General features: G+C 39.3%; 1 protein-coding gene across 2 annotated transcripts in view; it reads right to left on the bottom strand.

Moving 5' to 3' along the window:
• NRG3 (neuregulin 3) overlaps positions 1–27494 on the bottom strand; it is a 499554-nt gene that overhangs the window by 96580 nt on the left and 375480 nt on the right. Inside the window, exon 3 of one of the 2 annotated variants that reach the window (XM_088130194.1) lies at positions 12540–12615. In XM_088130194.1, the coding sequence (XP_087986320.1) occupies positions 12540–12615 (76 nt within the window). The remainder of the gene's footprint in view (positions 1–12539; positions 12616–27494) is intronic. The other variant, XM_088130190.1, reaches the window with a different exon arrangement.

Genomic DNA, 27494 nt, shown 5'->3' with positions numbered 1-27494 from the left:
GTTCCAGAGCACTTTAGCTTCTTCATTTTCTATTACTTTGTCTGTTTCGTGGTCCCACCAGTTCTTGCTTGCAGGCAAGTGGTATTTCTTGCAGATATTCCAATGCATCATTGTTGCTACTTTGACATGCCGTTGTTTGTAGTCAGTCTCTGTGATCTTCTTGCAGCATCTGACTAAGTGGTCCACTGTTTCTTCAGCTTCTTTGCAGAGGCGGCATTTGCTGTCTGTTGCTCTCTTCTCAATTTTGGCAGGTCCTCCTCCTCCTCCCCCCTCTTCTTCTTCTTCTCCTTCTTCCTATTATTGCTATTACTACTATTACTGCTATGAGTGCTATTATGATGACTGGGCAATGCAGCCCGGAGCATTCTGAATCAAATGCAAAACTGTGATTGTATGTGGGAATGACCTGGGGAGACATGTGGAAGAGCCGCAGACTAGACAATGGTCAGACAAGTGGCAGCTGAGTCTGCAGACAGAATGTGGGTGCGGCAGATGTCTGAGAAGAGATCCTTCATAGTATTAAGGGCGGGGGGGGGGGATTGTACTTCCAGATTTGCAAGATTCTGTTAATGTAACCTTACAATAAAGTTACAGCTAGTACTTCTGGGTAGGCTTTTTGTCTGGACTACCTCACAAGGCTGACATTAATCTTGCAAGTCTGAAAATACATCTCTTCCCCCTCACCTTTACAATCCAAGAAACTAGGAAGAGTCCCTTCTGAGTTGTTTGCTGCACCCACATTCATTCTGCAGACTCAGCTGCCGCTCTGACCATCGTCTAGTCTCCGGATCTTCCACCTGACTCCCAAGGTCATTCCCACATACCGACAAAAAAAAAACATTGTACAACTGCTGTTATCATTATTACCAATTAAACTACCACATTATTTTTGTAGCATGTCTGCATATTCCAACATGATCTACTTCTTCTCATTGTTACTGTTCATATGATTGTGTTGGATTTCTCTCTCTCCTACAAGAACTTTGTAGCCCCTCCTACCCTCTAGAGAAGGCTGAGAGATAGCGTCTATCATCATGCAACAAACCGAACAAGATCATTTAGTAACCTAATTAAAACATTTGCACTTGCAAAGTTTGATAAAGTTTCACCTTGGTTAACTCCCCCCCCCCACTTATGTTTTGTAAAGCCAGTGGATCTGGCTGTTCAATATATTATGGAAACCTCCAATATGAATTAATTAAATAAGCAGGTTGGGTGTTATGTATAAAGACAGCCAGTGATGGATCTAAATTAAGTCTGCATAGCTGAGTGTGGACTTGAGTCTGAGGTCCTGGTCCTTGTTCACCATTTTAACCACTCTACCATATATATGATTGCATCATCGGTAAGGAGAAATTACATCAAGTTGAGAAACCATGTGCAGAACAACAATATAATTAAATTAAAAGGCATGCAGTTTCAGCACAAAGAGCCAGACTGGTGTAGTGGTTAAGGCACCAACTAAAAACCAGGAACCATGAGTTCTAATCCCACCTTAGGTACAAAGCCAGCTGGGTGATTTTGGGCCAATCACTCTCTCTCAGCCCTGGGAAGAAGGCCAGGGCAAACCACTTCCAGAATCTTGCCAAGAAAACTGCAGGGACTAGTCCAGGCTGTCGCCAGGAATCAAGACTGGCCTGAAGGCACCACAGCAACAGCAACAACAACAGACTCTCACTGAAAGCAATGGAACCCAACATAATTTAGTTTGGGTTGGATCATGACTGTAGAGTTCTGAAACAGCTTTCTCGCTTGTCAGAAGAATTAAAGTGGCTCTGCACAGACCTATTTAAAAAGATGAGTAATGCAAAGATTCATACAGCAGCTAAAAAATAATCAGGAAATGAGAGACTGGGGGCTACGGTGTTGCACGCTTAGGAATGTGTGTATGTGTGCTGCTGTTAATCAACCTGCAACCATCTAGACGTATTCCACCCTGAAGTTGAATATTTAAAACCAACAAAATGCGTGTTGCTCTGATACACTTTCCTCAATAGAGACATATGCTTCTTTACCTGCTTGTGATACTCAATGTTTACTCAACATTGTAGGGTTTTCCGTATGTATGTATGTATGTCCTTTACAGCCATCTTTGTGTTTGAGGACCTTTGATCAGTAAAATATTAGGAAAATTGTGGCACCTATAGGATAGATTCTATCACAGCTTTTATGACAAACTGGAAAGGGGTAGTAATCAGGTGTGTGCCATGCCTACAAGTTTCATATGAGCCAAGATCTGCTCATGGGCTTCACATACCACAAAACAAGAATTGAACTGAGCACACCAACCAAGTCAGGCCTCTACTCACTTGGTTTAAGAGGATGCATCTTCAACTGCACAGGAAAGACTGTGAGATCATGTTTTATGCCCCCAGAAGCCCAGGGCTGGCTACTTCTTCTACTTAGAATGGTGTCATAGTACAGATGTGCAGAATCCCTCTGAGAAATATAATTAGCCTTCTCCCTGTTTGCTTCTCCCAAAATTATTTTGATGTTATTCAGAACTAAAAAAGCTTAATTTAACTTGACATTTAATTTAAGCCAAAAATCAGTAGCAACTGTATTGCTAGGTTGCCTTCAACTTCATTTCCTACACAGGAAGTTTCTTCTCCGACTCAGAGTCTGAAGAGGACAGCTAATGGTGTTAAAAGAAAACAAAACTAAACTAAGACTCCAAATTCAGACACAATTAAACAAACAATCAACCAAACCAAAAAAAAAAAAATCATTTGGGGGGATTCAAATGTTCTGTTAGCATTATCTAGGACTACCTATATATCTGGACTGCAAAAGTCCTGACAGTCACTAGGTGGCAGAGTTACAGCTTTCTTTATCACTTTGCTGACATCTAATAACATTTGGAATCTCTCAAGATATCAAGCATTATGGATTGTCCATACGTAGAAGCTGACCTCAAGAATTATTATACAACTTTGAACGAACCACCTGCATTGTGTGATCTGTCAATATGTGATGTCCCCCCACCCCCCAGTAAAAGGGAATTTCTCTGTATGAGTTTTGTTCATGAGATAAATTTCCAGTTTGGTACTGCATTTTCATTAATTTCACTATACAGTGGTACCTCGGGATACAAATGCCTTTACTAACGAACTTTTCAGGTTACGACCAGCTCCGGCCGCAAAAATTTACCTCGATGTGCGAACTCCGCCTCAGGGTACGGTCATTTTTCCGCCCTGACACGTGGTCCGCGGCCATTTTCCTGCCCTGCTGCGCTGCGCCCGGCCGTTTTCCCACCCCTGACGTGTGGTCCGCGGACGCCAGAACAGATTAATGGTAATTACATTGAACCTTATGGGAAAATTTGCTTCGGGGTGTGACCAAATTCGGAGGGCGGAACAGATTAACTGGATTTACATTGAACCCTATGGGGAAATTTGCGTCGGGTTATGACCAACTCGGGATACGCCCAGAGTCACGGAATGGATTAAGTTCGTATCCTGAGGTACCACTGTATATACATTTTTCCTTTTGGTAATTCAGTTCAATGTGTATGAATATTAAAAGCAAAGCAAAACAAAAACCATGAATCTTCTGTTTGTGTGTGTGTGCGTGTGTGTGTTTACAATATCCTGGAGATACCAGAGTAAGATATGCCATCCTCCATTCAGCACTTTTATATGGAGGGTTTAATAAAGTCCCTCTGTGTTGGCCAAACTGAATCTGTCCTTCACATGTTGTTACATTGCTCCTTCTACAGGGGCATTAAAAGAAACCTTATTTTTTCCCATGTTATCACATGTTCCAGGCCAGTCTGATGAATGTTATGTTAAACTTCTTTTATCAGATAAGAAAATTCTTATTATGAATGATGTTGGCAAAGTTTTGTACAGCAGCTGTGGATACCTGCAAACAACTGATTTCTGGATTCCATGAGTAATATTTTTATTTGGGCCTTTTTCACTAATTTTCACTTACTTGGTATTCATTACATGACCTATCATTTTACTGTTTGCTTCTGATTTCTATTCCCAGTAAAATGACTCTCTGTCTCTCTCTTCGTCCATCCGTTATCTACCATCATATTTATCAAATGTTTTGCTTGAACAAAATTTCCAAATTCATCTTAAATTAGAACGCTACTAAGGTGAAGAGAGGAATCAAGTAGGGTATGAAAGAAGCAGGCTCAGATCTCCAGACTTTTGTGAATCTCATTAAGAGGCTTTGCCGAAGTGGAGATCTCTCATCATAATAATCTCACTGTTGTGAGGATAAGATGATTTGACAGCAATGTGCTACTAAATGTGTTTTTGATGTTATTTTTATTCATTCAGAGTCATTCATGTAAGTAGCACTTTATACCCATCAAAAGTTTATTGTACTATTTAACTGAGCTGATTGAAACGCCTGTGATTTTCTATGCATAGTAAACATATTTTTCCTGCTTACCACCTACAGGAAGGGACATTTCTATCAGATTCAGATATCCCATTCCTGTTTCTGTAACATTTCTACCCATATTTAAGTGGAGAGTTGGCAGAATTTGGGGCCATCAAGTAGGAATGGAAAAGAAATCTGACACTAATCTCCGTGGGAGTAAAATGGCACAACTGATTGAAACCAACTCCATCACAGCATGAACGAATGCCCCCACCCCCTGCTCAAATGCTGCTACTGATGTTTCTCTCTCCACGCTCAAAACACTGCGATAAAAAATAAAGGATATTTCAGAATGTTGTGTCTAAAGAAGACTATCTATTGGGGAAAGGTACATACGCAAATAGTTGTTTTAGCTGCAATTTAATATCAGTTTTTAATACTGAGACCTTGTTAATATGCTTTCATTAACTTGTTTTAATTATATGATTAATTATGGTTTATTTATGGTTATTAAGTGCACATCATTTGTTATAGATAATATTTCAGATGTGACTGATATCTATTTTATATATATATATATATGCGTGTGTGTGTGTGTGTATGTGTGTGGGTGTCTATGCATCATGCACACACATACAGGCCAGCTTTTCCAGAAACACACAATACAGTATACAAATATATTAAATAACTATGTAATTAAATATATTTCTACAGAATACTGAAGGGATATTTTTTAAGCTGTTAAAAAGGAGAAAAATACATGGAAGTAGATCAGAAAGAAAGTTCTGAAAAAAGGATTTTTAAAATGTAGACAAGCCAACCTGATACATGACCATGTGCTTCTCTAGATGGATGACTTCCCCAGAACTATGGACAAGTTAACTGGAAACATTTTCCAGAGAATATTTATGAATGAGGATCCAGGATAAATGTTTAACTGGCCAGGATTTGGCCCTCAATTAAGATTGCAGGGCAAAGTATGACGTATGTACTGTTCTCCTATGTACTGTTCTCCTATGTACTGTTACTAGTTGCCCTTAAACCTTCTATTAAGATTTGGGATATGAAGGCATTGATAGTGTGTTCATGCACTGTGACTGTGTCAACATTTTAAAAAACATTAGGGAAGCTAGTGAGATTTAATGGTTAGGATATTAGGCTAAGACCACAGAGATCCAGGCTGAAATCCACCCTCTGCCACTAAGTGACCGTGAGCCAATTGTCCAACGTGTTGAACACATTTTGCTGAGTTTGTGTGTGTGTGTGTAGTGGTGGTGGGGGAAATACCAAAGCGGGGAACACTATGTATGTCACCTGAAACTAGGACACAAGTATAACACAGAAATAAATAAATATATTAACATTAAACACTGCAGTTGGGAGGCAACATGAAGATGACATGTTTTGCCATGCTAAAACTCTTATGATTCAGTCCCTGGAAGGCCTAAAAAATCTGTTGGAAAGTTAAGGAGCCACTAAAAATCAGCAAAGCCATAGGGGATCAGGTGGATCAATGAAAAGTTCCCTACAATTCCTTCCTTAGAATTGTAGGAAACTGAACAGCACATTCCTAATTGTTTTCCTTCAGTGTTTATTTCCCAACATCTAGACTAGTCCTGTGAACTAGGGTTCATACCCTCCCAATCCATCCCTGCAGTACCAGCATTACTATGTCATCATCATAAATATTGATTTCTAGTTGATTAATTCATCTGCCATGTATTTCTGAAAGCATGAATGGACAGATATGAACAGTGGAACATGCGAGACTTATTTGAAGTAGTCCACAGAGGCAGAAAGGTTCGCCCTGGAAGATTTTCACCTCTGCAGCAGGTGTAAAAGTACTAAAACAAAGAGTTCTAGGAAAACACAACAAAAGAGGGCTTTCAAGAGATAAAATGGCTATATATATCTGACTTCTAAGGCAATCGCTGGGCAGGTGGAAGGCCACTTCAAGCCAAGCGAGCAAGCTATGCTTGTGTCCCATTAATACCCCTTATAGCTCTCCACAAGTAGCTTCAATTCTGTGAACGACAAAAGGTCTGTGTCCCTGGCTTCCCCCAATAATGTGAGTTTGAGTGTGTTGTAGGGGCAATATTGGTACATGGTTTTGTTTTAGAACTAAGTGACTCATTACGGTTTCATTTGAGAAATGGGAGGGAAGGAAGGAAGGAAGGAAGGAAGGAAGGAAGGAAGGAAGGAAGGAAGGAAGGAAGGAAGGAAGGAAGGAAGGAAGGAAGGCAGGCAGGCAGGCAGGCAGGCAGGCAGGCAGGCAAGCTTTCTTAGCTAACTTTCTTGTTAGAGAACTTGATTGACAATAATGTTAAATCTAAACCGAATACAGAAAATCTGGAAAGTATCTCAGAAGACATTTACTATTGTTCATAGGCATCAACAGCAAGGGGACTTCTCGCGCTCTATTTTTTTTTTTTCCCAAAGAAGACAATTTCACTGAGTTTCACTAACAGAAGAGAAATTGGCACAGGTTTTTCTTGCTGACAGACTGTAGGCTGACTAGATCAAAAGCAAGACGTAGTCATAGAGGTAAAAAATAAACTTTCTCAGCACATGAATTTTTTTTGTTTCTGGGGAGTTAGGATGGTCCAGTATTTACTTCTGGACATTTCCTCTTAGTCTTCTAGGAAACAGAGTCCACAAGGAGAGACTCCTCCTTCTTTAACTCTCAGGTTGAACATGGAAACCAATGAATGATTCATTTCATCAACAGAACTCAAATACTGCAATACATAAAAAGAAGAAAAACTCCTGCATCAATGACATACTTTGTATGCTCATTCAGAAATACATACACATGAGGGTAGAGAAACAGAAGATACCTCAGAGGACTCATAGCTAGGATCACTAAATTAGAAGGGAATTACATTGGGGGCAGAAAGTAGCAGCTGAAATGTTCGGTTTCCAGGCTTGTATATAAATTCTGGGGTTTGATAATCATTTGTTTTCAGTCAATGGGAAGAAATCCAGAAAACCAGAACTGCAAAAATCAGGCAAAATCTGATTTGAAACATCAGTTTGGTTTGGATGTTTTCAACTAACGTGTTATATTCTCTAGATAGGTACAGAATTATCCAAGCCACCAAATCCATTCAGAGGCACTTGACTCTCTTCCATGTTTTGAATCGATTTCTGGATTTGATTCAGAATTCACTTCCAATTGTGAGACTCGGTTGACTCCCCTTTGAATTGCATCTTCACATTTAATATTAGTATCTGGTTTCAGAAAACTAAGACTGGTGACTGTCAGCTTCAGCGAGCTTCAGGGCCAATAAAATGGTTGAGGTTAAGGCCAATTAAACCACAGAGTTCTCAAGTTGTATCATTAATAATTTGACAGTTGGTTTGGTGAGGAGAAACTGAATGAAAAATGGGTAGCAACTAGCCAGGAGATGCAGCCCATAAAGAACAGATCAGAAGAAGCAGTATCGAGAGAGAAAGAATACATCTTAGGGGAGAGGAGCTGATATCAGTGAGGGAAGAAATGTGATTTGAGACCACTTCTATCACAGTAAATTGGCCAGAGCTTTGGAGAGACAGCAGAGATGAATCTTTTGAATAGGTAGCCAGATATCTATGTGACCAACCTACTTCTTCCTATGAACAAGCCACGTGTTCTACCAAGCAAGCTGCATTACTATAACATTCTTGCTAAACAAGAAAGTATAACCTGAGGCGGTGGTTATGTTAGAAGGATACAGCTGGGCTTTGCGGGTAGAATTTTGTGGAAATTTTCCAAATGGCCAAGAAGAAGAATTGAGTCTGTCTTAAGTAGGACTGGCATATTTTCAATCATCCTCTTTTCCTCCCTCTCTTTCCCACTTTGAGTATTTATAACAGAGTAAGGGTACTTCTATTCATGTTTTAGGTTTTCTACAAATAAAGGTACCTTTTAATCCCCTTTAATCTATTTGTGTATCATCTTTAAATTCTATTTATGTATCCTCTTTACTCTTGTGTCCAGTAATATACTACTCAGAGTGTATTTTGATTCTTCCTCCTTCCCTCTTCCCCCAGAAGATGAGAAAATGGCTATCTTTATGGGACAGTTTAGGATAGCAATAGGTTCCTCTGTTTACCACTGTAGTAGGAAGATGCCTCTAGCTACCACCATGTGGTAGGTTCGAGGGGTAGGATTTAGCAACTTCCCTTCTCTAGGCTCCAAGTCTCTTGACCATATTAGTATCACATGGTTTAAGTATGTTATTTATTCGTTAACCACATTTCTACCCCGCTGCAATCCAGCAGCTTACATAAAGTATAAAACCAAATAAAAATCCATACAATAAAACAACCCCACCCAAACAAAATTGCAAACAATAAAAATAGAGAATACAGATGGCTTAACAAAATCAGAAAAAAAAAACCCTCCAAAACAACTCAGTATTTAAAAGCTTCCAAAATATTAGCAGCCATGAAAAGCAGCACCTCCTCACTTCTTGATTTATTTGGTTGGGCTGGTACTGGTACTGGTAGGAGTAAGCAGCCTTGCAGATATACAGCCAATGAAGGAGCTAAAAAACCAGTGTTATGTGCTTCCAATGATGGGAGCCAGAAAGTATGCAGGCCGCCGCCTTTTGGACCAACAGTAGTTCTCAAGTAGTTTTTAACGGAAGTCCCAAGTAGATTGTGTTACAGTAGTCCAACCGGATGATGATAAGGGCATGAGTTACTGTAGCTAGGTCCTCCTGCCCCAGTTAGGGTTGTAATTAATGCACCAGCTGAAGCTGAGCATAAGTCCCCGTGGTCATGGCTTTCACCTGACCACCAACAGTCCATGAGTCCAGAAGGACCACCAAGTCATCAACCTGCTCCCTGACAGGTAGTGCTTACCCATTCAGGAACAACTCTAGTGGCATATGAATGATTATATTCTAGTACTATAGAAACTTTAAATATGGTGTTAATATTCATCAAGTTTCTTCTTTTTTAATGTCTATTTGACTGACTGTGCCACATACTCCTTGCTGAAAACTTAGAGAACACAGAGAACCCAAAAGTATGTGACCCACCTTAAATTTTTCAAAGTCGTATCAAGATAGGATGTTGACCAGCCATTCTGTGATGCAACTTCACTGTCAATTTTATATATTAGCTGTTTAAGTGACAGCAACAGCAATGATTCCATTTATTTGTTAGGAAGGGGTCATCAGAGCACTTATAAAAAGCCTACTCTTTCAAATGGCTGTTTTCAAAATTGAAGCCTGAAAATAACTAATCTTATTTAAGACAGGTATAATGTACTGTGTGAGAACCGTTTACACATTAATTGACCATTCAGGGCACGTTCATGGTAATCCCAAAATGATCTCCATTATGTGTGTTTATTTCCTGGGTCATCAAGAATTTTGGCTGCTTAAATGTTCAACTTCCTTGCTTTGAGGCCAGAAAATGTGATCTGACAAGTTCTTGGAATAATTTTACCTTGTCCATCTGGGCAGAAGAGAAGTCCTTACTGAAGACAGGGAGCACAAGACTGACAGTAGGATATATATGTTTATACTGACACAAAGAAGACACCAGGAAGAAACAACTCTAAGAAAAAATAAATCCAAAATTTCCTTAGGAGATTCCAAATTGCACTGCTTAATAGTGAGGCAGCCATCCAAGATGAACTAGATAGGGCAAGGTAGGCAAGTGTAGAGGAATACAGACATAGCCTGGGAGAAGGTATTGGCAGTCATTAGGAAAACCCGAACTTAGCCTCAAAAAACAGGAAAGGGGTAAGAAAGAAACTCAAGATTGCCTCACCTTGACTTTCTTTGGTATAAGAAGGAGGGAAGGAGAAACTTCAGTCTTTCAAGATTTAATAATGCATATTCTTATTCTGGTATTTCTATTGGTGTCTGTTTCCAAACCTGGTCTATTTTGAAGGGCTGACAGCAGGAGACTGCAAAATCTTACATAATAATGTCTGCTATGCCTATCTGAGGGAAGGATAGACAACATTTTTATCATAAACTTTTTCTAAAATGCCTTTGTATATCCCAAAGCTGGCAAGCTAAACCATGCTGGACTGAGAATTCTGGGCTTTATAATCCATTGACATCTGGAAGGAACAAGATGGAAGAAGACTTCAGCTGAGGATGCTTTTCCTGAACTTGTCTTGAATCTGTTCTTTAATAAGCCCAACAATACTGTTTGAGGATGTTTATAATATTTCACTGATGCCATACTTGATATCTGCCCATTTTTAAAAAGGAAAACATTTTCAGCCATTCCCAAAATGTGTAAACATTGCACTCCCTAAACTACATCTTTAATGGAATTGGTCTCAATAGAAAGCTTTAAAAGCTTTACTTAATTTCCTATGTAACATGCTAAGTTTCAATTCAACTGAACTGTGCTTTCTCAAGCACAGGATAAAGAAAATGGAGAGGAAGCTTCACCATTTTGTCCAGATAAAGCAACATTAGTAAAATCTTGCACATCTTGGAGAATGTCCCTCTTTGATACCCTGAGGTACCCCAGTTCCCCCATGCTATTAAAAGACTCCCTTTATCCATAATTCAGACACAGTTCTGAATATAGCTTCAAGCCAAAGTTGTGGGAGGCCATGGCTAAAATTAGATCTGAAGGGTGTGGTCTCCAAGAAGCTGTACAAGACATGAAGGGTGTGGGTTACACCTACCCTAAAAAAATGAAATGTCAAAATCTTCTAAAACTTGAGAGCTCTCAGGTGAGACTTTGATATTTTGAATGCTTGGATCACCACATACATGGTGACACCTGGAACCAGGTAGGTCTAATGTTGCTTATTGATCAGGGATATCATTACATGGTTCTGCCTTGAGGAAAACATGCTTTTCAGTTATCTTAGTTGTCAGGCATATGTTCATTCTTAAAAGCATGGAAAAATAGGCTCATGTGTTTTATCCCCATTTGTTGCAATTATTAATGTAGGACTAAATGAAAACCATGCCAAAAGAAGAAGAAAAAAGCAACCACAGGAATAACAATGCAGTAAAACAACCAGGTGTCTTTATCACTGTTGTCCCAATAATCCTTGCAAACAGAGCAAAGGGCAGTATTAAAAATAAACCACAAAGAAGAAGAAACAAATATTGCCTTTTGAAAAATAGAAGAACTCTGACATTCAAGCAATATATTTGTATTTTATAGAATCTCACAGCAGGGATAAATTGATCTGGCCAATTTGCAACATATCAGATAGACGTGTGTATCTGTGTGTGTGAGAGAGAGGCAGAGAGGTTACGGAAAACAATGCTCATGGGGGGACTGGTATAATAGTGACAACATTGGTACAACACTGGTACTTATTGGTGCAATATGGTGACAACAGAACCTTTTTCATCTTCCTATGACAAGTTCCTATGACAAGTTCCCTATGACCTATGAGTAAGAATCATGCATTCTAGGGCTGCAGAGATTTTAAGAGGTGTTACTTCAATGAACCTCTAAGTAAAGCAGCTACTCCAGCATCATGGTCCCCTCACATCTAGGAATAAAACTATGCTCTATTCTCTTCCCCACATTTCTCCAACACTTGTAAAAACTGAAAGAAGTTTTTGAAGACTCCAGGGGAGCCTGAGGGCAAACACACTTCATTAGGGCAAATTAAATCTGTATTTCAGTGGCCTGAAATGCTATCCTCAGTTTCCATGATAGGGAGCAATCCCAACACAGGCGCTTTTCAAACAAACTTTACCCAAGGCACTTTTTAACATTCAGCAATGGTAGACTCTTGTCAGTGAAGACACAGGCCCAGTTTTGATGGTAAATGATGTGGATTCTTCCACTGCAGATGTCGTTCTTATTTCGAATAATCACTTTTAGGGGTCTCTGAATCCTAAACTATAGTTAACCAGTGATCCATTTTTAAAAATACTTTAGCAATGGCATCAAGATTCTTTCTTTTCTGTTTCAAAGAGTTGGTCCTTGGTTTTCTTTAAACGGGCTGTAAACTTTCAAATATGACTTTTAACTGTTGTCATCAATTTAGTGTACAATGACTCAGAAGAATAGACCTCTTGTAACTCTTTCTTCTTCCAGGAAGTATGATAAGAGGAACAAGAGCTGTCTATCGGATTATACCAAATACTTTGCAAGGACTTAGAATGAGATGTGATGGAATTTTGACATTAAGTGAAAGGTCACATTCTCATGATAAAGGTTATCTCTGGCAAGTAATAAAGACCGAAGAGGGAAAAAAAAAAGAATGACATACTTGGATCTGACAAGATTGAGTCGGTTTTCGGCAAAAATTGGTCACAGCGGACTCCTTGGTAGCCTTCTTTGCACCTGAGAAAAACGGGAGAAATGACAAACATATGCATGCGGAAATAACAGGCTAATTTCAAGACATCAGTTGATTGGAAATATTGCTCATAATGCGTCAAGGGAGTCAACACATTTATAACTAGCTGACATCTCAATGGGAACGATTTCCCAGCTTTCTATTCCAATAACTCAGTTTCAGACCTTCCCACATTTGTTGCAGAACACAATATGTTGTTCCAGGGGGCACACAGTTCAAGTAGGTTTCCACATATGTTACTATTGACCTATTTTAATTAAACATGTGGCCCACATCCATTTTTACACACATGACCAACAATATAGGATTTCATTCAGTGTGGTGGATAGCTAGGTGGGTTTGGGCTATAGAAGAGCACCCATATAATCAGTTGGGAGAACTGCTAAAGTGGTCTTTGTGCTAATGAGCATTGAAAAGCACATCTGCTTGCATCCAGAAATAACCTTTTGCAAGTTTACATTACAGGAAAACGTATGTGGGATATCTATGTTCCAGGGAAACTTCTCTGCTATATCTCAACTTTCTGGTAGAAATCCCAAGAAGGGGGAAAAAAAAACCCCACCTTCTTTTAAACCCCAAGATTTCTCAGAACAAAATAATGTGTGAGGGCATTAATTAGCAAAGCCACCAATGACATTATAACATTCAGACAGTTTAACCTAAGACCAATTTAACCTTTTTTGCTAAGATTATTATCAAAACAAGAAATGGATTCTTGGTGTTATTCTTTGGTAAACAATAAGCAAGAGGTATCTTTAATAAAGTACAATGAAGCAATTTTTAATGAGCTGGGGTTTAATGAAACCCTTGATGATGCTAGTAACCAAGGGCAGGGAAATTCAGAGTTGTCCATTCATGAGTGATCAACTACTGTAGTCTTAGATTTGGTCTCTATCAGGGAATTTCAGATTGGGTTGGAAAATAAGGGATTCCAAAAGTTTCCTTCATTTCTCTAAGTTACTTTCACTTTATATTTCATAATATGGATGCAGCCATCTCCCAACAAGCTCTCCAATCTCTTCTAACACCAAACCAAGATAACCTTGTGAAAATCATAGGAAGCCAAATTCAGTCAGAACTAAGGAAATCTTCCATAACCCAGTGATTCCAACCATTAGTTGAGTTTTATCTGGAAACAACTTTAATTAACTAATCTACAGACATTTTACAGGCATAGTCTTAGCCTAGACAAATAGAAGAGACATTTGGTTGTCAGCAAACAGAAGACATGGAATTTCACATCTCCTTATAATATCCAGAGAATCAAAAGTAACAGATAAGTACAATATAATTTTCTAGAATGCAGCTTCACAAGGGGTTGAATGGACTAACATCCTCCCACATCATTAGATTGTCTAAATCTCAACACATAAGCTGCCAACAATAAACTACAGCCATAACCAGACATTTTATGTAATGGAAGAAATAAACTCATATTCAAGGTGATGTAGGGAAGGGATTCAGCCTACAGTTTAACTATGCAATTTGGCAACACACAAAATTTAGGGCAGGCATGACCTAAGCACTGATTGCTGCCAGTGTTGCATTTTCTGCTTAAGACATGGGTGTCTAAACAGCCTGAAGGTAACTTTTGGAAGCAATATAATGCATGCCACACAGAACTTCTGCCATAAAATTAGCAATGGTACTCAATAGTCAGATTAGGGTAGAAGATAACTGCCACTCGATTATTACTGCTACAGCTGTTAGTGTCACCTTGCTGGTTAAAGATGCCCAGTGCAAGGCAGAAACATTAAAAAAAAAAAAAAACCTCTTTGTCCAACAGCAGTACAATAAAATACAATGTTCCACCCAAGTTGTCAAAGTATGTTCCGCGGCACAATGCTACCCCTTGTCTCCTCTAAATTATATCACACTGAGTGCGGTGAGATTTTCCTCATAATTAGCAGGGTGTATGTGTGGGCATATGCAGATCAGCTCCAATCTATATTATTGATGCAATTTAATGAAGAGAAATGATTTGAATCATCCAATGAATTAGAAGGCATCCATTTCAATTCAATGCTTCGATTTGATGACCCAATTCAGACAATTGTTCAGTTTAGAGATTCAGTTCAATTGCCTTCAAATAAAATGTCTGAACTGAAGCTTCACACAGCTCTATGAATGTTGCATAGGTCTCCAGGTGGGCCAGTAAGGGACTGCACTGATAGAAGATTACCAGTTATATTTCTTTTAAAGTTTCAGGGTGTAGGCTCCAAAACAGAGAAGAATCCATGTCAAGTTGGTTTCTGCATAAATTATTGCGGCCATTATCTGATGTGATTTCTTAACAACCTGCCTAGTGATCACTTCATCTTTATGTACCGTTTATATATTTAATTGCTTGAATACAGTGCATGAACAATATTACTTTAGAGAAGAACCAATACTTTCCAAATCTATCAAAGCAGTGAAAGTGGAGAGAAGGTTGTGTAATGTAACCTGTTTCTGCCACTCATCAGCAAAGACAAAACAACACTGTACAATCTCCCTGCTGTTCTGGGCTTTGGAAATTCTGTAAATATGACCTTCCAGTCTTAAGAGTTAGAACGTTGCCCTCATCCAAATATTCAGGATATGCAGTTTGGCCACCACCCCAACATAAATTGTCTGTTTGAGGCTTTTGATTGTTGAATTCCAAATAGATATATTCCCCACAGAACATATACATAAACAGAAGTGTTAAAACGGACAGTTCGATGTGCCTTGTTTGTTTATTCAAATAATAATAATCCCAGGCCAAGTTACAATAGAGTAAGTGGGGCTGTGTAGCACTTCAGACTGGATCTCCAAAGGGTGCTTAGGAAGACAAGATTACATAAACAGGAGCATACGACCCCGAATCAAAGTATGGCTGCTTCAGGCTGTTGCAGATTAGGACTTGCTTTGAACTCCTGTACACTCTGAAGCATTTTTTGAAGGTAAAGCCTGAAGCCCTGCGTAGCCCTAGTAAATAAATAAGAACAACTTCCCATCAAGTATAATGGAGAACAGGCAAGGAGAAGCAATACAGGGTGCAAATGGCAGGCTTTAGACTTCTGCCTTTTTAAAATTGGAATATTTCCCAATTGCATCAAAGATGCACCCTTAAAGAAAGCAAAATCATGGTGTTGGCTTTAAGGAGCAGAGAAATAATGCCCTCAAGGGAGAAGGGAAGAATAAGCCATTAAGGAAGGACTTGGGACAGGGAGAATTTTGAGCAGGCTTTCAAGATTGATGTCAGAGGTAGGCCAGATCAAGAAGCAGACATCCTGGGGATTCTAGGAGTGCTAGAACAACAATATTGTTATAGGAACAAGAACCTTGTCCCATCTTATCAGGGTGAGGTAATTTTGACTTTCTTCCTCATGCTTGTTTCAATCTGTGGATTGCGTAATCTCTTCTCCAAATCCTTCCTTAATGGGTCACTCCTTCCTTCCCTCCTTAACATCTCATACCTTCCCCAAGGTCAGCTGTAAATTCCTCTACATCCATTCATACTTTGCTGATTGAGAAGAAGACAACCTATCTGTCACCTCAGAGGGCAAGACATCTTGAACCTGTTTTGGCTAGAAAGAAACATTTTCAACCACCGAACAAAAATGGAGTGTTTTAGGTTTTGATTCCTATATATCCAAATGCCACACTCCTGTGGCATTATTGGCAAAGATAAGAACTCTGCATTCTCCAAGTAGAAATGAGAAATTTCACACTTCTGTTGCGTGAGCATTCACACCGGCCAGCCCCCTCACAGAACTAAGTAATCCTGCTTGCAAAGTCCAAATCCAGTAATGATTAGGTTGGTCTTGGCACGGATTATAAGGGCTGCTGGTTTACCATATGTCCAAATGAAGAAATAGCCATTTTTCTTCATTAAATGCCAGCAATGAGTTGACAAAAATTGGTTATATCCCTCCTTTTAGTAGAACTCACAAATAGACTGTTTAAAGCAAAGAAAGGCATCTGGGTTTCTTTTCATTTCTTTTCTCTTCTTCTTTCTTTTCATTTTTGGTTTCTGGCTAACATAAAATGCACCTCAGGGGTGGGGGGTGTAGGGAGAAATGTCATCCACTCTAGGAGGGGAATTTCTAAATAACAGAAGTAGCCACCCTGGGCTATTTGCTCATTGTTCCCTTTATCATATCTGACAAACATAACAGATGATGAGCAAGAATTACATTTGCCTTGTGCAACAATTTATTATCTACACAATAATAAACCTAGAAAATGATTTCAGTAGCCTGTCTGTCCATATTTCAGTGTGGCTGTTACTGTTGTTATTTCAATCAGAATGGAATTATTCTCCCCCTAAATATATTGGAGGATATATTTGTATCTTGGAGATTCAGAAACTTGCTTACAGCAGGAGCTTCGAAGATATGATACCACTCTATAAGCTGCTTTACTGCAGAAAAGCTAGAAGCCCATATATATATGCAGAAGTTCTGCCTATGGTGGGTAATAGAAATCAACCCTTATTTATGTACCTGCTCCAGGGGTTAAATCCTAGGCCTTTTTCTCCTGCCTTTTCGATTCAATGGAAGATGACTGTTCTCTTCCTGGCCATGAGATTGAAAGTCATCTGCTCAATGTCTGCTTAATGGTCCTTCCTGGCCTGAAAATCACTGGTTCCTGTATCATCACTTTCTGCCCTTATATCAGGAAGGTTCAAGGGGTGGGAGGTATTCACTCTGTTTTAAACAATATAACCAGGGAGATACTGACATAATTTCATCAGCAGCTGCGTTCCTTTTTGCCCATAAAGGGACAAAAAAGTAAGCAGTCTAGAAAATATTTGAGCAAAGATGCTCTCAGGTTGACATTGAATTGTGTTGTTTTCCTGGCAATGTTACAGAAGTGATTTCCCAGTGTCTTCTGAGAAATTTTTTTCAACCGCCATGTAGTTTACAACCAACTGAAATTGTTGGAGTTTGCATCATCCCTCTGAGCCTATTTTGACCTCTACAGCAAAGACTGAGAGGGGAAAGGTCTTCTCGTGCTGCCTTTGTATCTGTTTTTTACCTGGCCTAATGCCTGTGCTTCTCTTTCTTCAACATCTAGCTGAGATAGAAGTTAGCCTCGTGTATTGCTTAATAATTCTAGCTTTTACTCGAAAAACAAAGAGAGCCAGTTAGCATTCACTGAAAGCTGGGCTAAGCCCATACTCTGTATCTACTACATTATGACATTTTTGCTTTTTCATGGGACATTCTGATTCTTAATTACCCAATATTGTTTTAGCAGTTTGTTTATGTTCAGGAGCACTTCCTCTAATGAGGGTTTCTCCTGCAGTCAGATCTCCAACAGAAATTATATACTGCTCAGCTGTTCAGGGCTTGTGCATTTAAATGTGATTACCATGTTAATTCATTTTGTAGCATTTACGAAGATTTAAGTGGATTGCACTCTTCCTTTGAAATATTGTCCCATGCCTCAGAACAATATTTACTTAATTCCTCTTAACTCTATGAGGTCAGTCATTGTACTGTTTTCACGTTACAATGTGGATGCTCACTAAATTCCCCCCCTAAATTCCCACTAAATTACCCCCCTACCCCATCTAAGCTTCTGCACACAGATGAGATGTAAGAACCACAATAAATCTTGATGCAAACACATCATTTTTTTCCTGCAAATCAAGCATTCCTTGCTTTCCTACCCATAGTACAGGGCATTACCGTAGGGGTAGACAAGATTCCAGTAGGAGAAGTTGAAAGCTAAGGCATGAAACAGATGCATCCATGGTTAAAATATAATTCTCTCTTAGGTGAATACATTAATTAATGTTGAATTAACTTAAAAAAGGGGGACATCATAGAATTTGAGCCACTTTGGTGTAGTGGTTAAGGCAACAGGCTAGACACCAGGAGACCTTGACTTCTAGTCCCACCTTAGGCATGAAGCCAGCTGGGTGACCTTGGGCCAGTCCCTCTCTCTCAGCCCTAGGAAGGAGGCAAGGGCAAACCACTTCTGAAATCTTGCCAAGAAAACTGCAAGGACTAATCCAGGTGCTTGCCAGGAGTCAACACTGACTCAAAGGCAACCCTCCCCCGCGCAAGAGAATTTGCTTCAGGATCCCTTTTGCAAGAAAGGGTGTTATAAGAGTCTGAAAGCAACACAACACATTATGTTACTATTTACTTTGACTCAGAGAATTGCGTAAGAGTTTATCCAGCTGACTCTCATCCAAGGACCAAAAGTTGAAGCCATACTTGACTGAAGTAACAGCAACAAGAAATACTTTTTAAAAAATGCATCATCTCAGCTCCTTTGAGGGGGTTGATTTTATCCCTTGTGATTTCAGCACTATGATAGGTGGTGTGAGAACTACCATTGTCCTTGATAGCCCAATCTAAGCAGTTTCATCTTAAACATCTCTGTTCTCCTTACAAGCCTGTCTCTTCTGTGAGGAAGTACCAAATGAAATCTTAGTCTGAAAGAAGGCCAGCAAAGGAAAGAAGAACAGAGAAGGTAGTAGAGAATAGGAACATCATTTTCAGTGAAGATCACGAGGCTTACAACGTGTGGCTCCAACTTGCCATATTATTATTACTATTTTATTACTACTTATTTATTTAATAAATTTATATAGCTGCCCATCTCAGAATTGTGGCAGACATAGGTTTAAAACCAGAGAAACATATGTGATAAGGAATATAAGAAAAGTAATAGCAGCTAAAAACAAAACTAACTCCAGTCCCAAAAAAGACACATTCACAGTGATGGGTTCACCTTACCTTGAGATGGTCTCAGTTTGGCATTACTCTGTCAAAAATTCCTGCTTCAGATAGGTGGGCTGGAGGAGACCCTCACAGTGTTTGGCTTCAAACATTACATAGAAGGCTGTCTTTGAAAAAACAGGGTCAAAAGGAGGGTAAGCATGTTCTGCACACTCTCGAACCCCCACAGATGACCAACTTAACTAACTCAGACAAGAACAGAAGTAGCCTCAAGCAGACCCACTGCCCTCTCCCATGTCTTACAAAGTACTTATCAAGGGTATTGTCGAAGGCTTTCACGGCCGGCATACGATGCCAACCCCCCCACACACCCCCAATCCCCCCTTCCCCCCTCCTTCAGATCTCTATAAATACCCACAAAAGGGTCCCATCACCCTGGGCACAGAAAGAACTGCTCCTGTCTGTGCTCCTGCTCTCTGAAGATGCTGGTCACAGGTGTTGGCGAAACGTTAGGAAACAAAACTTCCAGAACATGGCCACACAGCCCGGAAGACCCACACCAGCCATACGTATCAAGGGGTTTAGCTGATTCTTCTCATTTGCAGGATTAGATAATAACCTAGAGAAGCTCTGTGAAATCTCCTCAAGGAAACACTGTATAGTTCCTCAGTAGTTTTTCACTCCCTGTGGTCACATGGTGGGGAGCAAAAAAAACTGGGCGTTATATAGGCCATTGGCACAAATGGTGAATCTATCAAGGGGAGGGTTGATTTGATGGTTGTGTTTTATGCAAAGACAGCCATAAAGGGATTTTAACAAGGCAACTTTTAAGTAAGCTGGGAGAATAATTCAGAATGTAGATGGGCAGATTTCTCTCTTACCTATAATGCATCATATTCTGAAGAACATCTACAAGACAACAATCTCATTTGAAGGCAGATCTGTTCCAATAATCAGTCAATGAAGCCTCTTGTTTCTATCGTGTTTCCAGTAACCTTCTTTTTCTATTGCTGAACTCAAATGACCTTTTGAAAGTCTTGACCAAATCTGTGCACAGACAAATTGAAGGAGCTACTGTGTTTCTAATGAATTTCAAAGCCTGCCTGGAATGATTCAGTGGAAATGTAGAAAGCCAGGGAGCCTTCAGGCTATGGAAGAGATGACTGACCACGGAAAGGCAGGATATTAACACTCTTCTTGGCTGCCTTACTACTAAATCTATGTAAGGCTTTCACATACAACCAGGGCTACCAGATCTGGGTTGCAAAATCGAGATGAGCGTTAGATGGCAGCTGATAGATAGAGAGAACTCTAAGTTTTGCAGCCCACATCTGGTAACCACTCTGAAATTTGCTCCTCTTTGAAAGAATTTCTAAAATAAATTCTCTTTTCAACAAATTGAGTAATAATTTCTCTACTAGGCATTGATTTTATTTCCCTTTCCATACATCTGCTTATCATCAACCAAATGTTTCCAGTACAATTAGAGGCATTCATAATAAAGACAAAAACACAACAGTTGAATAAAGCTGATCTTCCGGCACCTAAGTTCAACCCTCCTCCAGATCCAAACTCTTATTCATTAGGTTTCTCTTGCACATATTGGAAACACACACACACACACACAGAATCTCACATGCACTGCATAACACGGCGAGCAGACCCCCAAACTCCCTGCTTTTTTAACTATGCTGGTCTTTGTAAAAAAAAGATTGGATTGGATTGGATTGGAATGGAAAGCACTTGAAATAGAACCCCATATTCATTTTAATTCTATTCCCAACATCTGATGTTATTGATATGTTATGTTGATTTACTGACTTCTTGTTATGTTTTCTGATTGTGGTTGTAGATCATCATGAGTCCTTGTTGTTGTTGTTGTTTAGTCCTGTCCGACTCTTCGTGACCCCATGAACCATATTGCGCCAGGCCTTCCTGTCCTTCACTGCCTCCCTGAGTTTGCTCAGTTTCATGCTCACATGAGTCCTTAGTAAATATCTTAGTACAGCAATATAATCAATAAATAAGATAAATCAATATGGGGAGAGGGGGGAAGGAAAATAGACACTTTCCTAACAGTGTAAACTCATGACTTCAGCAATATTTCTTCCCCAAATACTTCTGAAGATACAAACTAATCCCATTTAGCTCAGAAGCCTATGGGCTAATGAAGTAATAAAGCAAGTTACCTGTATTGCTTATAGTAAATATGTACTTAATTGGCGTCATCTACAGGAATGTTTTTTCTCAACTTGTTAACACACAGGCTGTTTTAGAAAGTTCGAGCTAATTTTCAAAAAGGTTATTAGCTTTCAATTTCATAATCTGAAATGTGTAATTAAAAAACATAGCTGTAAAGCATAAGTGAGTCTATATTTTGGATTGTAAGCTGTGGGACTGATCTTAAATCACTACCAAATCAGATATACTAAATCTGTATCCACCTGTAAAATGGTCTGCATGGAGAAGTCAGTCATATAGCAAACTCCACCTCTTTTGTACACGCATCATACAAACCAGGCCTGATCTTTTGAGATCACCCCATTGATCCGGTGCTCTCACCTAGGTAACTAATCCTACACACTCTGAGGACATAAAAAATTTAGAAGCATGTTTTGACATTTCCCCCTTCTGTGATCTTTAACTCCCCCTGTGCAGTTAAATGAGGTAAGCTAGATTTATTAGTGGAAAAAAACGTTCCTGTAGAATGTTTCCAAATAATCAGAATTAAAATAATGGGAATACCTGTTTGGAGAGATTGCTGTGGGGGGAGATTTCTGCTCCAGAAACAGATGGGTAGAATTATTTTTACCCAGAAGAGATATATGGGATACACTTGGTAGAATTAAATATCCTTTCGACTTTAATCCAGATTTTAAAGTGGTGACCCACAGGTAAATAAGTCTCAGTCTAGCATTTTGAGAGATCTCATGGAGTAATTTCAAAGACCAACTGTTTTTCATCTCTTTATTCTGTCACACTGAGATCAGGTTAACAGTGGGAGATTGAGCCTGGAAAGAAATGATACATGTCAGCCCCTCTGATGCTGTTTTTTTGCTGACAATGTTCTTTCAGGAGGACTGCACCCAGGCATTATAAATGCAAAGAACCTGGCATATTACAATGGTAAGAAGACAGACACTGATCAGCTGGGAGGGAGTGCAATAAGTGGTGGCAGTGGGTCAGAATGGAAGAAGAAAAAGTCCAACAGTTGGAGAGTTCTGTTGGGTTGCCCTGCCAAGCGGGGGCGCATGGCGGGAGACATCAAATGGAAGGGACTCCATTTATGTGTTCCAAATCCATGGTGAAATGTGAAAACTAAAACTATCTGAGATGGATGGGGGATGAGGAAGAACTTTGCTCATTTTTTAAAAAAATAGACGGACTTATCAAATTTGCACCATCTGAATCAGTATGTGAAGAGGAGCACAGGTGCGGTTATTTGTCCTGATCTCAGAAAGTGGCAGTGCAATTCTTCAGAGAGGAAGCGCATGCAAGATGTGTAAAAGGTGTAAATAAGGTGAGTGCCTTCACGGAAAATCGCAAAATTTTATAGGTAAGAAAACTGGCGTCAAGCTGTATGCATTTTAGTTGAAAATATTATGAGACATATGCGGAAAGATCGCACTATTTTTGTCTTACCATTTGAGGCAGAAACAAGAGGGAACAAATCAAGGGCAAGAAATTGTGAGAAAACGAAATTGTGTTTCTTCTTCCCACTATCTCTGCAGACACAGATTCAAATTTTGGTGAGTCAACAAGAAAAGCGAAAGGAAAGAAGCAGATAACCGAAAGAATCATTCTGCAAGAACAAAGACTATCAGGAGGGTTGTGGCCAGACTGGGGAGAGGTGGGACAAGGATTAGCCATTGGAGGAATAGAGATGTGAGATGGGTGGGGGGTGGCTGTTCCTCCCCATCAGTAAGTCTTAGTTTGCCACCTCATTCCCAGTGAAATTATCTAAAGTTCTTTTATTTCCTCTCTGTTCATCCACTTGAGACAGAGCTAACAGCATGTTTCAAGGCTGCTCTGACAGGTCACCCATCCTCTTCCTCTGTGGCTAAGCCAACCTTTTCTGAATCTTCACACTTCTTCCTGCTTTGTCTCTGGTTTCACACCCCGCACTAAAATATACAGTGGCTCGTTTGTTTTTGGCTTACTCAACACACCAAATCATTGACTTATGAAATAAACCCACCACTACCACGGGCAGTACTGGCTGTTTAAAGAAGTATGAAAACAGAACAGGTTGCAAAAACTTTTACCAGCCAACTGCTATTCTGTAGGCAAAGAGTATCACAACAATACCAGGCAAGAATGAGCAGTGGGCTGACTTAATTCATGCAGGCTGCTTTTCTGAAGACCATGGAGAAGAAACATCTGTCTGCTGTGAGCATGAAGGAAAGAGTGTAGTGCATTGGAATTGCTAAGCTTCTCCATATGGTAGGAAGTTCATAGGACCACATTTCCATATGGCAAGGTTTTAATTAGCTGCACTGTGGATCCAGGAACTCTGAATTTAGAAAAAGAAAAGGCAGACTTCATCTGCTCCATCCCCACTTTGAATGGGCACAAAGGGCTATTCTAATAAGCCAATCTACCTTCATGTAATATAGCAAGTAAGATTATCACCTCATTAAGTATATTTCTACAAGGTTTAACGGTAGAGCAGAGAATAGAATGTGAATGACCAAGAATTATTATTCATTAATTTGAGGTGGATAGTGAAGGACAATATGCTAAATTATTTACTTTTAGACTGCTTATGAATTTCTACAGTAAATAACGGATCTTTTAAAATCTTTTAATGGATCTTGTGAGCCGCCCAGAATCCCCCATTGGGGGAGATGGGTGGAGATAAACAAACAAACAAGCAAATAAATAAATAATTTTTTAAAAAAATCAAGGCTTAGATATCTTGAGGTCTATGGCATGCATAAACAAAACCCAACAGCCATCTGACAGCAATCCTATGTTTGCAAGCCTAAGGTAAAAGTAAAGTCTTTACTTACTGGTCTTCAAGAAAGTGGTGAAGACTTGGCTTTTCCCCAAGTACTGGGCAGATGTTGATGGGGCTGGCAGGGTCTGGTTGATTGATGGATGCAAGTTTTATCACAGCCTCAATGTTGTTGGTATTTTGTTACAAATGGTTTTTGTTTTAATTGTACTGTGTATTTTATTCTTGTTCACTGTCCAGACTAACTTCTGGTAGATGGGAGGCCTTGTTGTAGAATCAGGACTTTTGTCCCAAAGCAATTTTTTTTTATTATTATTATTACAAAGGCAAGGAACTAAAAAGTACATTCAAGAAGCTGAATTGTTAGATGCTTACCTAACATTTTTATAGACTGTTCTATCCTTCAAGACCTGGGAGACTTATAACTTTTCTTCCTTCCTTCCAACAGCAGAATTGTTTCTTGGAAGCAGTTCCAAGATAGCCCCATCTTTACTTTTGAAAAACAAATTTTGGAGGAAATGTATTTGGAAGCAGCAAATGGAAAAAACAAGCAAAGCATGGTATACTATAAGAAACAACAAGGGATAGATATCATTTGTTCCTTGTTGTGATAACATCTAGCTGCACATTTTCCCTACTTTCAGCACTGATGGCCAATAATCAGAAGTAAATATCAGGGATACAAGAAAAAAAAATCTTTCTGATCTTTAAGATAGATAATCCTATATATTACATTTAAAAGTTGGACTGTGGACTCATAGAGGCTTCCATATTCTCCTTTAGATAAAAGCCGGGAAAACAAAAGAAAACTTCTGAATGTGCCTCAGAAAGCTTGTACTACTCAGAAGAGCCACACTTAATTGGTTTTTCATATTTGCACTCTTATTCTTGTGGTTTAAGCAATTCACTTCGAAACAATATATAGTTTTTCAATTGTCTCCAGGCATTTATTTGTATAGCTGTTCCGAAGTTAAGATTAAATGCCCAAAAAGGTGCTTCAGAAGGCATGGGAGTAACTCTTGCCTGCAACTCTTTAAAGCAGCTACATCTTTCCCCAGGATTACATGGTAGATGTGGAGGAGAATATTCATACAGTCCTGGGAAAAGAAGTGGCTGCTTTAAAGAGTTGCAAATTGATGCTGTGTCCTATCCTCCCATGTGCTATGAAGCGCTTGTTTGGAATTTAATCTAAGAAATGCACAGCCCTAATATTTGCTCTACAACTATACATCAATACTTCCTGATATGTGTGTGAGGACACAGTTGAAAATCTTGACTGGCTGTCCATTCACCTTCCTTCCTTCCCAGCCTTGCTTTTCAGTGATAAACCAAACCATACTGTAGCTTCATTGCCTTCACTTGACTGTAACTTTGGCTGTCTCTCAATGTCAGCCACATTCATTTGCTGATATGTTTGGATGTCCATGAATGATACATTATTATTACCAAGATTTTGCAAGAACAGTAGCAATTTTTTGGACAGGATTTCTCTTCCTATTTTTGATTTCATTAGGAATAGATCTTAGATACTCAAAACACTAAATGTAAGAATTAGAATGTTTTTTTTAAATCAACAGCCTAAAAAGTTAATTATTATCACATTATGTTTCCTGATAGATAGGTGCCAATAATTTTGGATAATATATTGATTAAACACATGAAGAAAGCAATCTTCTAATCTCTGAGGCTGCTAAAGTTGTTGCTCACACAGAAAATAACAGGTCATACTTTCCATGCAGTGATTAGTTCTTATGGGCTGAGAAACAGCATTGTTCTAGGCTACTTTCTTCTCTGTCCAGAAACAGACTTCTGGGCTTCTCCATTTGAATCCAGTGCTTGCATCCAATGAGGGATGCAAATTCTGTCAAGTCTGGCATTGGTAGGAATAGGGAGATGGGAGGGCGGCGCCAGAGGTGGAGGAGGAGGAGGAGGAGGAGGAGGAGGAGGAGGAGGAGGAGAAGGAGAAGGAGAAGGAGAAGGAGAAGGAGAAGGAGAAGGAGAAGGAGAAGGAGAAGGAGAAGGAGAAGGAGAAGGAGAAGGAGAAGGAGAAGGAGAAGGAGAAGAGACATTGACAACAACAATGGCTACTGAGCATCTATTCTGTCTGGCAACCAAACGTGAAAGTCATTGAGACCTAAAGCTTCTCAGCAAGAAGTGAAAGGATGGACCAGTTGGATCCCTGCAGGTTACCAACTTTCCTAGGCTTCCCCTCCATGCAAATCAGAATGTTCACATAGAATGTTGTGTTCTGTTTTTCAGTAGAAAATGCACATTTCCTGCCAGGTCACTTTGATCCAGTTTCAGTCTGCCTTAGCCTGGCACACCAAGATGAGGGTTCATTGGGCAGACATGTTCTCCACAAATGGCTTTTCATTTTCTAATAATCTTTCATCAGGATATAAGTCCAGGCAAAAATGAAAAAAAAGAAATACACAGAAAATGAAAACTAAACATGAGTGCTGCAGGAGCAGAATATTATCTATATTTATCTAACTGACCATGTATTCTCAGTTAGCTTAATTGTTAGACAGAGAGAACAAAACAACTCATTCCTTTTCCATTTCTTAAACAGAAAAATAAGGAAAAACTCATGCAATAGGAACTATAATCCATTTTATTAGGTGGGGGGACATTATGATGCTTGTTGGAGATGTGTCATCAACAGCTGTGAAACTGATTTTGCTATCTTCAGTTATATTGAATTTTCACTTGTTAATAATTTCTCCATAAAACGGCAAAGCTTTTCAAACACATTCAAAGCAGTACAACCATCAGCAGAGTCATCCTGGATGGAAACGAGCTCACAAGTGTTGATTAGAATTCTAGCTGCACTGAAGATAGAGAGATGATAGATAGATAGATAGATAGATAGATAGATAGATAGATAGATAGATAGATAGATAGATAGATTGATAATTTTCTGAAATGAATAGCCTTATCTTTAGCGATGCAATGAAACAAAAATCACATTGCTCCTTTTCTAGTTTTTTTTTTAAATGAAATGATAGGTGTAATAATGTTTTTCTAATATTCATTAGCAAGGGGCAGAGAGGAGGTAAAAGGATCCTTAAAACTTTCTTCCTTACAGGTTTCAGGCTGATAAGTTTCCGCAACAAGATATCTGATCATCAACATCTTTTAAGCAATCAACATTAAAGGAATTTGGCTGTAACTTCCCCCAGACTAAGCCAAGCAAAACAAAAATCAATAAAGACTCTTATCCAAGTTCAGCTTGTCTTGGATT

This window comes from Python bivittatus, unplaced genomic scaffold (genome assembly GCF_059951505.1).
Source record: "Python bivittatus isolate LINGU-HERP-01145 unplaced genomic scaffold, Pbiv_v1 ctg000050_np1212, whole genome shotgun sequence".
Lineage (NCBI taxonomy): Eukaryota > Metazoa > Chordata > Lepidosauria > Squamata > Pythonidae > Python > Python bivittatus.
This window is presented reverse-complemented; position numbering and strand designations above follow the sequence as displayed.